This window comes from Pleuronectes platessa, chromosome 1 (genome assembly GCF_947347685.1).
Source record: "Pleuronectes platessa chromosome 1, fPlePla1.1, whole genome shotgun sequence".
Classification (NCBI taxonomy): domain Eukaryota; kingdom Metazoa; phylum Chordata; class Actinopteri; order Pleuronectiformes; family Pleuronectidae; genus Pleuronectes; species Pleuronectes platessa.
In genome coordinates this window covers 2,844,583-2,862,251 of record NC_070626.1, presented here as the reverse complement: position 1 = coordinate 2,862,251, position 17,669 = coordinate 2,844,583, and the positions used below count along the sequence as shown (strand labels likewise).

General features: G+C 41.5%; 1 protein-coding gene across 1 annotated transcript in view; it reads right to left on the bottom strand.

Moving 5' to 3' along the window:
- Positions 1 to 17,669, bottom strand: part of adamtsl3 (ADAMTS-like 3) — a 202,392-nt gene that overhangs the window by 12,647 nt on the left and 172,076 nt on the right. Inside the window, exons 8-12 of the mRNA XM_053414931.1 lie at positions 8,759 to 8,833; positions 5,139 to 5,296; positions 4,722 to 4,833; positions 4,444 to 4,582; positions 3,403 to 3,453 (exon numbers count right to left, since the gene is read on the bottom strand). Coding sequence (XP_053270906.1) covers positions 3,403 to 3,453; positions 4,444 to 4,582; positions 4,722 to 4,833; positions 5,139 to 5,296; positions 8,759 to 8,833 — 535 coding nt within the window. The remainder of the gene's footprint in view (positions 1 to 3,402; positions 3,454 to 4,443; positions 4,583 to 4,721; positions 4,834 to 5,138; positions 5,297 to 8,758; positions 8,834 to 17,669) is intronic.

Genomic DNA, 17,669 nt, shown 5'->3' with positions numbered 1-17,669 from the left:
CCTTACTCGCGGAAGTGGGCGATTATGCATCGATACAGAGACATAAAATAATCGATTCATGTTTTCTGCTCCATTGATTGTCTTAGCGATGTGCTGCCGCTGTATGATTATAACCAGCGCTGCTCCAGGATCAGAACAGACGCTCATTAAAAGTCCGTACGTCCTGTACGTGTCGCAGTCTGCTTCCGCCTCACTTCCCCTCTGTCCTGCGCTCACTTTACACTTTAACAATAAACCCTAGCACTAATCACAAGTTATTAGGACACGTATAGGACTGACGTTTACTTTGTGTTTGTTTGAGTTCATGAAACACATTAAACACCGTGAGCACTCAGTCCTCCGCTCCTCACAACACGAGACGTAACGTGACGCGCACAATCAGTTCTGTCAGGGTAAAAGTGAAGGAGCGATCCAGAGTCATGATCGGTCATGAACGAATAATAACTTAAAAAATACATGTGATTATCAGTTTTAGTGAAGAGGAACAGAGACAAGCATACACACACACCCACACACCAACACCCACACACGCGAACACAACCCGCCACACACACACACACAGACTCGCTCAGTAACTCATAATTATGAGATACTATCTCATAATAATGAGATACTAAGTCATAATAATGAGATGCTAAGTCATAATTATGAGATACTATCTCATAATAATGAGATGCTAAGTCATAATTATGAGATACTATCTCATAATAATGAGATGCTTAGTCATAATAATGAGATACTATCTCATAATAATGAGATGCTAAGTCATAATTATGATATAGTATCTCATTATTATGAGATGCTAAGTCATAATAATGACATGCTAAGTCATTATTATGAGATGCTAAGTCATAATAATGAGATACTATCTCATAATAATAAGATACTATCTCATAATAATGAGATGCTAAGTCATTATTATGAGATGCTAAGTCATAATAATGAGATGCTAAGTCATAATAATGAGATACTATCTCATAATAATGAGATGCTAAGTCATAATTATGAGATACTATCTCATTATTATGAGATGCTAAGTCATAATAATGAGATACTATCTCATAATAATAAGATACTATCTCATAATAATGAGATGCCAAGTCATTATTATGAGATGCTAAGTCATAATTATGAGATACTATCTCATAATAATGAGATGCTAAGTCATTATTATGAGATGCTAAGTCATAATAATGAGATGCTAAGTCATAATAATGAGATACTATCTCATAATAATGAGATGCTAAGTCATAATTATGAGATAGATTTTTTTTTTTTCTTCATCAATGTGGCGGAAATGGGCTTCCATAGTTTTGGCTGTGCACTAGTATGCGCTCCCCTAGTGCTGTAAATCAAGCCTCTGTTCTTAATTACTTAATTATAACATGTTGAAGCAAAACAACGTTGCTATAGTCTTAATGTGGATAATAGGGAATCTTATATTATAATTTAGTGCTTAATTTTTTACTTTTAAATTATCATTGGGGCAGAACTCTCATTAAATGATTTTAAAACTAAAATACCAACCAAGTACTGGTTAGTTCTAATATTTATGGCTCACAATACATGGTTCATTGAACCTATGTCTCTCTCCACTATGTGGTTGCTGTGGCTGAGGGGGTAGAGAACAAAAAGGGCTGCCCATAGATGCACTCTATGAATGTGTGTGATTGCCAATAAACTGTATTGTATTTTAAAGAATTTAGAGTGGTCACCAAGACTCTAAAAGTGCTATATAAATACAGACCATTTACCATTTAGTCTCCTTATGCTGTCTATACCTGCTGTGGCCATTAATGTGTGATAGATCTGTGTGGATTCAGGGAATCCCCTGTTGAGCCGTGTGCTTGTGACGACTGGCCCTAGCCCTATTTACAATTTTGTGTTTTTTATGATTGTTACGTAGGTCTGTACCCTATGATGCAAATCATTGAACCTGTTTTTATCAGAATAACCTGCATGATGTATTTTGTTTCAGTACCTTAGAAAGCACTGATTACTGTGGGCAGACAGGCTGACATTGTTATGGTCATGAGACAGAAGGGAAAGGACAGAAAAGTCATGGAACAGCCAGGGATAGAGAAACACAATGCACACTTCTATGTGTGCATGTATTAGACACGTGGTGCCACCGTAAAATATGGCTCCCCTGAAAGGCACTGTGTAATTCAAACACTGACATAATATGATATAATTTACTAATGAAACATATTCAGCGCAATACAGTACACAGCAGAAATAATAAAGTTATTTGACCTGTCAGTGGAGCTTAAAGTCAAGATGGCTTCTGGAAAAAAGCCTTGCACCTCCTAATTTACACACATCAGGGAACTAACTCTCTCTCTCTCTCTCTCTCTCTCTCTGAGTGCATGTTGGGACTGAGTGTGGTGAGTGAGCTGGAGAAAGTTTGTTCTACCTGTTTTTTTGCTCTTTTCCCTCTGCACTTGTAGTAGAGGTGTTTTTTGTTTCTGTGTGAGTGACATTGTCATGAGCAGCAGTTTTTAGTTGTTAGTTGTGTGTTTGTGTTTGTGCAGCATGGCTGCTGCAGGTGGAGGCTCCGGCCTCCACAAGTTAACACGGCGACACGGCATCAAACTGTGTCCGGCTGTGGACTGCTCGGTGGAGGAGGTCGGTCTGGCTGTGGGTGAGGTTGTGGGGTATGACAGTGTGAAGTCGGCCTCACGTATGAACAGTGCTGTGGTTGTGTTTGTGGATAGCATTGAAAAAGCTAACCAGCTACTGGAGAGGGGAGTGGTGATTCAGGGCTCCTTCACACCTGTGTTGTCCCTGGCTAATCCGGTCAAGAAGGTCCTCATTTCTAATGTCCCCCCATTCCTGAAGAATGAGCTAATAGAGAAAGAACTGGCCCGACATGGACAATTAATGTCCCCCATAAAAATGATCCCCATTTACAGTAGATCTCCACACCTCAAACATGTCGTGTCTTTTAGGAGACACGTGTTTATGGTGCTCAAGAAAAGTGAGGAAGAGTTGAACCTGGTTTTTAGTTTTAAAGTTGAGGAGTTCAACTACACGCTCTGGTGTCCAACTTTGGAAGGCTGTTGTGTCACATTTAAATAAATTCCTCCAGACATGTTGTGTGGAGGATTCACAGAAGCCCTCCCAGAGAGGGAAGTTAAATATGTTGAAAGGACTCTCAATAACTCTTATTTACATACTTCTTACTGCTACTTCTCCCCCTTGTTACTCCAGGATGCATCATGGGCTTATTCCAACCAGTAATTACAATCACAAATTACAAATCACTTTGTGCCCCCTCACCTCCTGTGTTAGACCTCAGCCAACACTCTCTCCAAACTAGAAATATGTCAAACGGTAGAAAAAAGGTGTGAAGAACAGTTTCCAGTAACCTTTAAAATTAGAGACTGAGGAGTTACTCACCGAGGCAGAGGTTGGAAGTGGTCATATGGCATCACCTCTTTGAATTCATCACTAGAGGATACAAAATATTACAGAACACAGTTCTCAGTTTATAAGATTATGGAATGCTGTCAGAACAGCATGCCTCAAGGTCATATAGGAAATCCTGTGAAGGCATATATGAAACTGTAAGAGCACTCAGAATGATTCTTAACTTCTTAGCTTTGGCCTTCATGATCATAATAAAGTCATAAAAGGGTGTCAAAAGAAAATGCTTTTTAGTGCCGATTTATAATTTCTGCTATTCAGCTTATTTATCAATTCCATCAATCCAGCCCTTCATTAATGGCCTGAAAAACAGGGTTTTACATGTTGTCTTATATATCTGAACTTGTAATGATATGGCTTGGCCTGAAACTCTGAGCTCTGCCTAATCAGATCCTCAGCAAAGTCCTTCCAGCATTGTCAAAAAGCCTGGAGCATTAACAGGACTGGGCCTCTTTTAAAGTCAAAATAATGAATGTCATTCCCAACAGTTGAACTAATCATTTGAGACTCATTTGATTGTATGCAATGTGAAACATTTGTTTCAGTCTGAATCAGTTTTCATCACAGGGTCAACAACTGTCTTTTTGTATAGTATGTGCATGCTTTATGGCTTACTCTGTGTGCTTATTGCTGTAATCTGTATAACTGTGCTTCTTAATCAGATTTAACTTTTCTCACTTGCAGCTAATAAAACACATTCAGTAGCGTTCTTGTTTTTTAACATTTTGTATCTATATGTTTAGGAGAAATTATAACATCTAGCACTGAACAACAGATGAAAACTCGTCTTTGCTCACTTTGGCAGAATTATAATATTGTTTATCAATGAGCAAATAACCAGAACAGAAATATGCACTTGGTAGAATGTTGCATCATAAAGTCTAATGATGTCCATAGTTAGTCATGACTTTTACAGTCATTGCAGGGTGGTTTAATAGAAATCTTTATAATAGCCATAGATAAAATGTCCCTATGATATCACCAATGTAAAAAAAAACTGAAAATGATGTCTACCCCTCTTTGCAGGGGTCCATGTTGCACTCCTTGAGCTTCGGTGTTGGTTTAGTGTTTTCAGGATAGCTGCTGCAGAGATGCTCAGGCAGCGTCTGGTTGGATCGGATGTCTGTGCACTCTGCAGAGTTGAGCTGGTAGCCTGGGGAGGATATTGGACAGAGGCTCTTTAAACTGGTGAAGATGGACATTTAACAGCTGAGGTTAACAAACAGAAACAATGTTAAACGATCATGAAACATTGAAACATTACAATTATTATCAACTACTAGCCCCCTCACCTCCTCCACAGGTGACAGAGCAGGGGAAGAATTCAGTCTCCCTCCACTGGTACCTAATGGGCTGGTAGAACAGGAACTGGACAACTGTGTCCTTGGGGCCTCCGTACTTCATCTGGACAACATGTCGGGTGAAGAACAAGATTGTGTTAAGTCGTGTAAAGAAGAGGATATGATAGTCTATCTAGAACATCATAGGAAAGTAGAACACAGCTAAGCTCTACAAGTGACTATACAACTCTAGAGTGTACAAGAGAAGACACAATAGATGGCAGATGGCAGTAATGCACCTTGACGTTGGTTGCCCCCTGCCAATAAACCGATCGAAGAAGAAGAGAAGACAGAATTAACTCATAAAAGTTACAAGAGTATAGAAGATAAGTGGATGATCAACCCCCCCTTAAATTTCCGATTTTTCACCTTGATAAAGTAATCAGCATTGAGTGGACCATGTGTCCTGAGTGTCTGCCTTTCTGTCCCTCTTTGAAAATCCAAGGAGGTGTTTCCTATCACGTAAGAGCCTGTGGACATCAGACTGGTCTCCTCATTCCTTCCATCAAGAGAGATGGCTTCGATGGCTGAGGGAGAGACACAGCAAGTGGGATATTTATCACTTTACACTTTCAATCATAACATCACAATTTCACTTAGACGAAATAGTAATATTGAGTAAACAGAAAAAGGCCTTAGCATTATTTAATGTTATTAATGTAAATGTGAGAAAACAATATGAGTATGTTATGTTCAATCTATCCACTTAATGTTGGTCATTCTTGTGCTGTGGGGGCAGCAAGGCGGCTCTGGTGTCCTGTCAGATGGCCCAACCACCAAACTGACTCATTTCACTGGGCAGCTCTCCTCCTTTCAAATGTCTGAGCTTCTCTCCTAATCTTGAAATGCAGCCACCCTCAGAACGAAATTCATTTGAACTCTATAACTTATATCTGTGATTGCTGTTGACATCTATAAAGGGATGCCCAGTTTTCAATTGACTTCAATGGTAACTCGGAACATCCTATCATCTACTGTACCTTTGTATGTTCTTAATCTCATTCTCATTGGCCCTTAGGAGATAATGACACAACATTTAGTTTCATTTTTCAAAATAAAAGATTTATATATGCGCTGCCACAGTTCCAAACATCTGATGAGGATGATTCACACTGTGAATCAATAGGGGATTGTATATTGAAAATTGCAAAGAACTGCCTTCCTTAGAGTTGACTTAACTGAGAGTTTGCAAGAAAAGCACACTAATTGGATGTACTGCTGCATTCATTGCAGTCCCTGTGGCCCTACATTCCTGGCGCAGTGCCACATTATGTTTACATGTGGTATATATGCCAACTTGCTTTTGATACTTAATTTTAATACATGTGACCCATTTGGATTATTCATAAAAAAGCCAGTAAATAATTAGAAATGACGAGTAGATGGATAATATTTGATTTCAAGAGTTCATGAACTTGGAGGACTTGAGTTAGCCAAGTCGAATGCTTGATTTCCTCTCTTTTACTATGGTCTCTCCCTCTCTTCAGCTCCAGTGTTCCCTGTCCACCACAGTCATCTCCTGTAGTTGATGAATGATCTGTTAGAGTAATTAACTCCTCAATTCTGAACCATCTGACAAAGAACACATCCAGTAAATCCAGCAGTTCTCGGCCACGTGTAGGAAGTATATTAACTTGTATACATGTGCTTGGTTCATAGCGGGCTGTTGGTCTGAACAGCTGAAAATAAAACAGGTCAGGAAACCCCAAAGGACGAACAAATACTCAAACTGCTCTGGACAAGTAAATCACAGGGTTCATGCCAAGTTGGAGCTTTTTGTTTGTTTCATATCCAGAAAATGGAGTGCTTTAACAAAACATTCATCATGACCCCATTTTCCAATCCATATCCATCCCATTGATTAAAATAATTTATTGATAAACTAAGGTCACCTTCACACCTGTATTATGAATAATTTGATACATCCATAGTTAGTCCTGTTTAGTGCTGGGCAGGAGGTCATGTAGTTAATCACGTTGTTTGCAACAACAGTTTACAACAATGATGGTTATGAATATCATTCATTAAAACGACAGTTGGACGCTGTGTGAGATTAATAGTTCCAAAAACAGGATGACTCACCCTGATTTATAAGTAAAGTAGTTAAGCTTTTGAATTCAAGCTAAGAATATCTGCCAGCACACAGTCCTGCTCTCTGATACACTTTGCAACAGATGCTTGATGCTTCTGTTCGATGTGGCTTACATTTCCCATAAAGGTCTGTCTGGGTCAGTTCTCCCCATTAAAAAAATTATATTTAAATAAATTATATTCATGCAAATCAAGCTTGGGTGAGTTTACCATAGCTCAGATTCAAACTCAAACTTTCTGCCTGCCTAAAACATCGTTGCTCCATTACCAACTGAGCTACAGAATGTGGCATTGGAGGTTCTGTGATAAGTTGTCTTTGTGGTTTATTTGTAAAAGTATTCTGCAGAAAGGATCACACAGGGTGGAGGTTGCAAGTGAGATGAAAACTGCAGTGTCTGTGCTCATATTGAAGTTTCTCTGTGTTGCTTACCACCTGACCCCAAAACACACCGAGGGATGTGTGTGTGTGTGTGTGTGTGTGTGTGTGTGTGTGTGTGTATTGTTCTGTGTCTGGAACTTATCTTCTCTAAAGGTGTGACTATGTTAGGGTGTTGTGTCAGTCAGCTGAGTTCCTCAAACAAAGGACAGACACAGTTAAACCAGATTAGAGCAAAATGTCACTGTGGAATTCAGGCGATCTCAAGATCAACTTCTGCAAGACATGAATAGACAATGGAATCACATGCTAAACAGTGGGTGCACCATAAAGTGTATGTTGAACTGTACCCTAGATGGAAAGTTATTAAGTTATCAAGTAAATTTCCATTACACTTGCATATGGACAAACAACGTAACCCTAATTGAAGTGAATTCTATTTTATTTGCATAGCCCAAAATCATGGCATACATTATCTCAAGGCACTTGACCACAGTCTTAAGAGTAAGAATGACAAAAACATGAATAGCCTATAAGAATAAAGTCCAGTGTATTTTTACCTTTGTAGCAAATGTGACATTTTGGTGGAATCAGACATCCTGTCATAACTCAATGGGATGGACCTACCATGGACTAAATGAAATGTGAAATTCATCTTGGATGCAACTTTGTTTTCAGTGGAGAGATTAGCAAGCGCACAGTCTGTCCTGAGACACGGCTTGAAACAGCTGTGCTCTCCTGATGAAACATTCCTGTAGTCGTCGAGAATGCCCTGTGTGTTTATGTCATGAGGTTTGGACGTTCTAAAAGCATCAACCTGCTCTGATGCAGTGCCTTGGCTGAACAGTGTTTTTCTGTTGAAGTTACAAAATTAAAAGCATTTATCACTAATACATTAGACACCTACATAAAGTACTAGAGTTTGTATTTGTACCTGGGTGAAAATAGTTGGACGGCAGCTATTTGACCAAAATCACTCCTGTGGAAAGGCCAGCTGTGAAGCACAATGTTTTGAATAGTGTAATGGAAATCTTCAGATCTAACTATTTGACCTGAATATGCTTAGTGAGTTTAGTTAAAATTGCCTGAATCAGCATTATGCTCTACTCGGAATGTTTACCTTGAGTGTAATAATAAGACATTTTTGTGTACTATGAACTTGATGTACCAGTGAACTGTTTGATGAAATACGCAGTGTCTGTACACTAAGGGAAGATAGATCAATGTCAACCTCTACTCCAGTTGCAGAACGGGTGAGGGCGAATCAATGGTGAGCTTACTGAGGACAGCTGTGTGTTCCAAACCTTGTGTCTAAAAGCCAGCTCGTCACACAAGAGACATTTGTCAGACTCTTCAGCCCATCTTGGCCAAATAGTAACACTATAACTTTGTTTTTGGTCAATATAATTTTGCTTCTCGACCAATATTAAATGCCTTGAAACTTGGTTGGTGTAAACTGTTGCAACACACTGGTTAACTCAACAGAGGGAATTAAACATAAAGGAGCAGTGTTGACACTCACATATCACATCAGGTCCTTTGGCACTGAGTCTGAGAAAGCGGCTTCCCATTGGCACCTCCAGAACTGTCTTATGAGCTGCAGTTGGACAGAAGTAAAGAAAGATTTCATTTAAACATAAAACATAGCACAAAATACAGAATGGTTGTAAATTAGAGGAAACTTGTGCATAACTGAGTGAAGAATTGACAAGAAGGGTTCTCCATCCTAATCCCCAAACCATCAGGAAGTGGGATTGACTGAATGTCTGTTCTGTTTTAACTGACTTTTACATTACATTACATGTCATTTAGCTGACGCTTATGTCCAAAGCGACTTACATTTTAAGTACACTTAACATTTATGAGGGGCATCTTGCCAAGGACACTTCGGCACGCAGATGGGGAAGAGTGGGGATTAAGATGCATTTATTTGTCCCAAACACATGCACAGACATGCACAGGCACAGGCACACTCATGCACACTCATGCACACAGAGAAATTTAACCTCTGCTTTTAACCCATCTGGTGCAGGACACACAGACCATGTACGAAGCCCGGGGAGCAGGTGTTGGGGGAGTAAGGTGCCTTGCTCAGGGGCACTAGACAGGGTAGGGAGAATCCTCTTGGATTTTTGGACAGATCAATCCAGGTTCGTCTTTTTGTTGTTTCTCCGTGGAGTTGAACCAGAGACGAAACAGAGACCTTTTCTGCCCATAGTCCAAGTTTCTGCCACTAGTCCACGGCCTCTCAAGAGAGCGCCCACTCTACCCCCTAGGCCACGCCGTCCCCTTCATTTCATTACCACTACAAGTTATTGAGCTGATAGTGTGGCAGAAGGGAATGAAAATAAGTATCACATCGTGGTTACAAAGTCTGATATGCTGTTGCCAGTTGTGTGAAATTTTTTTTAAACAGGCTTAAACATATTAAAGATTACAGTGGCAGTGTTTGGACTGGGTCAGTGTATGTCTGTGTGCTAATCGCTGTGATGACCTGTGGCGTCTTGTTAATACACCCCCTCCAACATCCTGATTAAAAAGTTAATTTCAAAATGTAAAACATAATTTGATTTGATGATTTAAGTAGATATTAGAAACTTGTACAATGCACATGTGAGCATTCTATGTAAATTGACTAAAATTGTCTAAATACATATACTTCCTGGTGTGGGTGGTAAGAGTGAATGTAAGACCTGAGGCTGCTCCTTGATTGGTTGTTGGAGATTTTCCACCGGACACTCTTTTATTTACAGTGAATTGGTATTGCTAAATGTTTATTTTACTCCAATGTGATTGGTCGACCCTCGATGCTGTGTCAGGTACAACCACCGTCACCAAGATACTTCTGCTGTGAGCTTGAGGATGAGCTTACACCCAAAGCTTTCCCCGCTCTTGCTATGAGAAACAGAGGTTGTAAGGAGTGCCTCTTATTGCTTCCTGTGATTGCTGGGTCAAAGTGTCGGCTAGGCGATAATGTGGTAAAACAACGGGGGAGTGAGACCTAAAACATCTATCTAAAACATATAAATGGCAAGAAAGTTGCCACAGTCATTGAGCAATCTTTGATGACTATTACTGACTTGCACATTTACCACTGTGTAGCCCAGTGTAATGTAAACTGCGCCTCTTGTCAGACTTGGTCTCTAAATGAGTTGTCGCCTTCAATACAATGCTGTTTTAATTCCAGACATGAATATACTTACATTTTGGCCCTTAACCAAAGTTCTGAAATGACTGGATGCCAACATCAACATCGAGAGACATCACAGAGTCTGTCAAGGTGTCTATTACTGTCTAAGAAAATACTCAAATTCTGAACAAAGATATCTTTGACGAGTTGTGAGGACATAGATTTAATATGGTGCCACAATCTCAAAATAATCATATAATCATCACTGCCATCTAACTGAGTTTCCTCAAGAAAGAAGTCAGTCCAAACGTCGTCTGATCTTCTAAATGGAGCCAGGCGAGGATTTCCATCTCATCCTGCTACTAATTATGCTGCTCATGGACATACACTCCTGATCAAAATCTTAAGACCAGTTAAAAAATTGCATGAATTTGCATTTTGCACTGTTGAATCTTAGGAAGGTTCTAAGTAGAGTTTCAAAATGCAAAAAGAAGAAATGGGAACAAGAGCCCAAAAATTGTGAGCAGGCAATTTTACTGAAGTAGGCTGTTCATCAGCTGATCAAAAGTTTAAGACCACAGCTAAAAAAAAAAAAAAAAAAACGAAATTAAAGTGTCAAAAACTGACTCAGTAATGAGTAGCTCCACCATTATTGTTGATCACTTCAAAAATTTGTTTTGGCATGCTTGATGCAAGTGTTTCCAAAAGGCTAATGCGAATGTTGCGCCAAGTGGTGAAGATGGCTTCACGAAGGGCATCCACTGTCTGGAACTGAAGTCCATTTTTGTAAACTTCCCTTGCCATCCATCCCCAAATGTTCTCAATTGGATTAAGATCAGGGTAACACGCAGGATGGTCCAAAAGAGTGATGTTATTCTCCTGGAAAAAAGTCTTGGTCAGACGGGCATTGTGAATTGGAGCGTTGTCCTGCTGAAAAACCCAGTCGTTACCACACAGATGAGGGCCCTCAGTCATGAGGGATGCCCGCTGCAACATCTCCACATAGCCAGCTGCTGTTTGACGCCCCTGCACAACCTGGAGCTCCATTGTTCCATTGAAGGAAAAAGCCCCCCAGATCATGATGGCGCCCCCTCCACTGTGACGCGTAGAAAACATCTCAGGTGGCATCTCCTTGTCATGCCAGTAACGTTGGAAGCCATCAGGACCATCAAGGTTACATTTTTTCTCGTCAGAAAATAAAACTTCCTTCGCAGATGCCGTCTGATGGTTATTGGGCTGCAGTCAGCACCAGTAATGGCCTTAATTTGGGACGAGGATCGTCCCGTGTCTTGACGGACAACCATTCGGATCCTCCGGCTCAGCACCGGTGAGATTTTTTTGGGTCTACCACTTGATTTTTTTGTTCCATAACCCTGAGGATCTTTTAAGAAATGCAAAATGACTGTCTTACTGCGTCCAACCTCAGCAGCGATGGCACCTTGTGAGAGGCCTTGTTTATGCAGTTCAACAATCCTACCACGTTCAAAGACGGTGAGCTTTTTTGCCTTTGCCATCAAGAGATCTTCACAGTGTGATTACTTGACAGGAAATTACATGGAATCCAAATTTTTGCACAGACTTTGGCTTTTAAAGGCTGTGGTCTTAAACTTTTGATCAGCTGATGAACAGCCTATTAGAGTTAAATTGTTGTTTTCAATAAATTGCCTGCTCACAACTTTTGGTCTCTTGTTCCCATTTCTTCTTTTTGCATTTTGAAGCTCTACTTAGAACCTTCCTAAGATCCAACAGTGCAAAATGCAAATTCATGAAATTTTTTAACTGGTCTTAAGATTTTGATCAGGAGTGTATGTGGGTTGAATGTTAACTTGACATATTAAAACTTGATGAATTTTTTGTTCAAATTCATTTAAATTTCTTCCATAATACTTCAAAACCACATGCTTACACATTATTACTTATCCATAATAGACAGTGAGAGTCATCATGTCGTCCCTGCTCAGGCCCCTTGAAAGGTGATATGTTCTCCTCTGAGCTTTCACCTTCCAGCCCTGCTGTCCAACCCGTCTCCACCTCATTTTCTGACATTTCTAAGTCTAACTTTCCTTACACAATCCTTTAGAATTCTATCTGTCTCACTGTCTCACACAAATGTGTTAATTGTCAAGTGTGTGGGTTAGGGTCAGGGCCTCTTATCAACACACTACAGGTTGTCTTCACTTTCCCCAACTTCAGTGTAAACCTGAGTAGTCCTGTAGACTAGACAGAGGCACGCCTTTGGCAGCTACCTGTGCAGGATCCATAACCACAAATCATCTTAAATATTTAAGCTGTATTGAATGCATTCAAATAATCCAGAAAAAATTTCCCAATTAGTGAAATTCTTTCCCCAAATTGCCAAATCCTTCAGCTTGTTATGCACGTCAGTACAAAACGATAAATACACTTTTTATTTAGCAGCATTAATTTGAGGAGAGACATGCTATTTTATGAGAGGGATTTCAGTGCAAGTCTCTCCTCACTGCTTGTGGTAAATGCCTCTCACTGTTTTGCGAAAACTGACTAATGGAGACCACCACACTACTGTCACTGCCAGCCCTAAATCTGTCTTTTTTACAACTGCACAGCAGCACTGATCAACTCTGCAGAGCTAAATAACTTCCATGTGTGCAGTGATAAGTCAGTGAGCTTTACTTAGTCAATCATGAGACTCTCTTAAGGTCATGCTCATGGTATAAACAAACAGCACACAGCAAAACTATTGAAGGTATTTACTGCTGCTGAAGGATTTCAGTTTTTCAGCCTGCAAGAATACATCCTGACTTCTCACAGCAGAAGTGTTTCTCTCTTTGTGTTTAAGTCAGGAGGTGTGGTGATAGTGCAAGACCTTTATAGACAAGTGGAGGGTTGATTCATTTTTCCACATTTTATGAAAGTTACTGTTCCTCCAAATGAGCACTGAGCTTAAACAATTAAGCTGCCATGGCTGCAAGCCACCGGCATTTTTTCCCCTGAACATAATTATGCTTGGAAACTGCATTTGCAATGTCCTAAATTTATTGGAGCAATAAAATAAATTCAGCTTCAGTCATTTGCATTTTTTCTGTAAGCTAAAATGGAGATTAAATGTAAAAAAAAAAGTAACCATCTAAATAAATTAGAGAAATGAAAACAAAGAATAAACAGCTCGTTTTATGAGTCTGCTTAAGCCATAAACTTGAGGGAATACTGTGGCCAATTCATAATCCAAATGCAATCGCCGAACAGTGGAATCATGAATAATGGATGAAGAGGAACAAAGGTGATTCTCTGCGCGCCTGCAATGGTAAATAAACCTGCTTACCAAGGTATCCATGAATCTTCGTATTTGGTTTATTTTTATTTTCTTGGGATATTTAAGGTAAGGGAAAGGTAGAGAAGACAGGATAGACTAAAAGGTTCAGTGTGGATTTAGGCAGATCTATTGGCAGATATTAGATATCATATTTTAAATTATGTTTTCATTAGTGTACATCCAATTGAGAGAGTGAGTCCTCTTCCACAGTGTCCTGTATGTTGCAATACTATGTTTCTACAATAGTCAAGAAAGGACAAATCACATTTTTATGTTTCTACAATAGTCAAGAAAGGACAAATCACATTTTTATGTTATCTGAATGCCACTGCAGGTTCTCCTCCATACTGGAAAGAGTGTGAGTGTGGGGCATTTAACTTGGTTGTAGTATGCAACTTCACCAGTAGATGCCACTGAATCTCATACACTGAAACATTTAAAGGGGACATATTATGAAAATTCCACTTTTGTAGTGCTTCTACACGTTAATTTGGGTATCTGGCATGTCTACCGTCCCAAAAACTATGTAAAAAAACAACTCCCGCGATTTGTTGTGGTTCTTCTATGTCAGAAGCTATACGATAGAGTGCGTTGAATGGGAATACGACCAGAATTGACGTCACAGTCGGTCTACATGGCAATAGCCCCCCCCCCCCCCCCCCCCCCCGGAGGCGGAGATCTGGCGGAGGAGGAGACCAGGGTAAATACGAGCCACAGCACCCTGCTCAACTCGAGGCGGCGGGTGTTAGCTGGGGAGCTAGCCGAGGGGGGGCGCTAACCAGCCGGGGAGCAGAGTAAGAGGCGGAGGAAACAGAGCCTGCGGTTGGGGTAAGTTAGAGCCACTGCCCCCTCCTCAGCTCGGGCTCGCTGGGTGATGTCCGCGGGCTGCTGGCTCCATGTTAGCGGCTCACTTCTGGGGGACGTGTCGGTGTTTGTTTACGGTTAGCAGCAGGGAGCTAACACTAGCTTGCTGTTAGTTTGTGTTTAAAGTTGCAGCACTTTCTGGAATGCCTGCTTGTGCACGTTTTACAGCAGTATTGCATGTGGCAGCCCACCCGGGAAGCACCGGAGATCTGGCCGAGAAGCAGAGCCTGCGGTCGGGGTAAATCACAAGCCAAAGCCCCCTCCTCAGCTCGGGCTCGCTAGGTGATGTCGTCGGGCTGCTGGCTCCATGTCAGTGGCTCGTTTCTGTTGGACCTGTTAGTGTTTGTTTACAGTTAGCAGCAGGGAGCTAACGCTAGCTTGACTTCACACACCTGACACCCGGACACGTCTCACCGGCTCAGGGTTCCCCACGTCTGCAGGGTATGTCTCATTTTCATCCTTGATCATTTTTGATCTGTACAAATCTTCAGCCTGTGTGTCCCGCTACGATTAGCAGCAGCGAGCTAATGCTAGCTTGCTGTTAGTTTGTGTTTAAAGTTGCAGCACTTTCTGGAATGGCTGCTTGTGAACGTATTTACAGCAGTATTGCATGTGGAACCCCGGCCGGGAAGCATCGGACTGGGAGGTGGGGGGAGAGATCCCATTTCTGGTCCGGAGTGGAGGAACAATGCTCTCGGAATCGTAGCTTGTGTGTGTCGCCCTGGTAGAATTACGGCTATAAATAGAAAACAATGCACTCAAAACAGGTCAATCTGAGGAGGGCTGTTTTTGACAGGGTAAAAAGGGTGCTGTTTTAAATGATCCTTGTGGTATTTTGACCAATTTTTTTTACAGACATTTCATTAAGACCCCAAGGAACCATATCAACTGTGGTGAAATGGGCATAATATGTCCCCTTTAAAACAAAGAGTATAAATCAGTCTGATCAATGTAAAATAACAAGCATCTGATAAAACGAGTGTGTGCCACAAACCATATCAATACCATGTTACTGGGCCACACCAGTTATAGAACGATTAGATTGTAAAAATGGATTAACATAGAAAAGGAAGGGCAGAAATTGTATAACTGGATGGAAGTTTTTCTTTCATGAGAAGTTCACTCTCTGGCTTATCAGATCTAACAATATACCTCTCCCAAACAACATGCAGAGGATCCAGCTCCACCCTCTTGACTGATCCAGCACCTTGAATCAGTTTGTTTAGTCTGTTTGTGGCAGCTACCCTCAGGCTACAGTCTCAGCAGACCACAGTATAGAAATTGTGCTGGTCACCACAGACCCTTAAGTTATCCAAAGAATAATTCCACAGATGTTGAAGGACTCCTGCCTCCAGTTAACTCTGGCCTTCTTTTCTGTAGCGAGCAGCAGAGTTCCTGGTCCAGTGGACACCAAGGTATTTGTTACCCTGCAACACATTTCACCATATGTGAAGGGGAGTAAAATAAGTCCTCGATGTGCTCAAGTCCACCACCAGCGTCTTTGTTTTGCCAATGTTGGTGGTTCAGCTCAAATTAGTCCACCCTCTTGTACTCTGCCACACTCCCCCAACTGATGCATCCAACAACTGAGGCATTAAGTGAACACCTCTGTGTGTTTCATCTCTGCATTGTGAATAGAAAAGGGATGGGAAAATCTCCAATACGGCTCATCATTGGGTTTGACACAGTGGTGGAGAATGTGGCCCCTGGCCTGTAGGTAAGGTAGTATGATTGAATCGTCCACTTTGACGTCTGGTTGGAAGGCAAACTGGCAGGAGACTTGAATCAAGGAACCGTTGTTCAAATGTTTTCATCCTGTTTCTGTTCAACCAAACTGGTTGCTGGTCACTGGTGACACTGAAACAGGAGACTTCAGCAGAGGGACAGGGCAAGATGTCATCCATAACACAGGGTCATCCAGTAGATATGAGCTGAGATGAAATATGTGCTGAAATATGGGTATTTTCAGGTCCTTACGTGGGGAGTCAACGTTGCACCCTTTTCTCCCTCTCCTCCAGCTTCCTCATATAGGCCACATAGTTCCTTCTCTGTTCACTGGCTTATGTTAATATCCCCTCATTCCTACCCTCCTACCACTGATCTTAATGCCTTCTTCTTCTCCATGAGTTAAACACTAAAATCCATGTGTTGGCATTGAGGTGGCCGGGAGAGCACCTTCCCCTGTACAAGAGGATCAATCAGCGACGGTGAGGGCTGTTAAAAGGCAGAAGAGCTGCCGAGGAGGGACGTCACAGCCAAAATAGTTTTCAACTTAAGTTAACAGTTTTTATCTTCATGTTAAAGAATAACAGCAAGAGATGAGGACCTGTAGGCAGAGATTGCACTGGTACGATTAGCGTTGGAGTACATGACCATGTACAGGGAGCAAGCAGCTGCAAACAGATGGTGGCTGGAGGCTTTCCAGAGGCAGGCGGAGAGGAAGACGGCGCTGGTGGAGTGTCTGCTGGCCCGGTCGGGGCCCGCTCCTGTTCCTGCCTGCTGCACGCACCGCATCGCTTAAGCAGGCATGAATATGGACTGATATTTCAAGTTGTGGGAGGACAATAGACATCTAAAACATCCAGGGACCGGTCTCATTTAATAGTGCTGCCCCCTCAAACTGACTGAAAGTGAACATAGAGGTGGGCGTGGTTCGGGCAATAAGCGGTAGAGAGATAGGCGATGCAGAGCTGGTTCCACAGGAACAGTGCCACGTGAGTTTACTGGGACAGCTGGATTGAGCTGTCTTAATGCCCTCTAATTTAAATACAGTAGCAGCTGGACTGAGACACACAGAGGAAGAGACAGCCATCTCTGCGGAGATCACAGCTATATGACAAGATTCAGGGAGCATTAAGTCAGCCAGGCAGAACGGGAGCACAGACAGGGAACGTGTGCATCTGATTTTGTGCAAGGAATATAAAGTTCTTAGACTAAAGGCTCTGTGTCCTGTGTATGGGAATCTGAAAGAACCTACCGTGAAAACATTGAATATTAGATTGAGGTTAAGGGTGTGAATCCTGTCCAGTGTCACGTCACACTAAAGGGGATTGGCTGTTAGCACTCTGTAACACAGGGATGCAGCCAAAGGAGCGGGCCAACGTCCCCCACAAGCTGTGGAGTAGGAGACAGGTCTTGCAAGGAGGA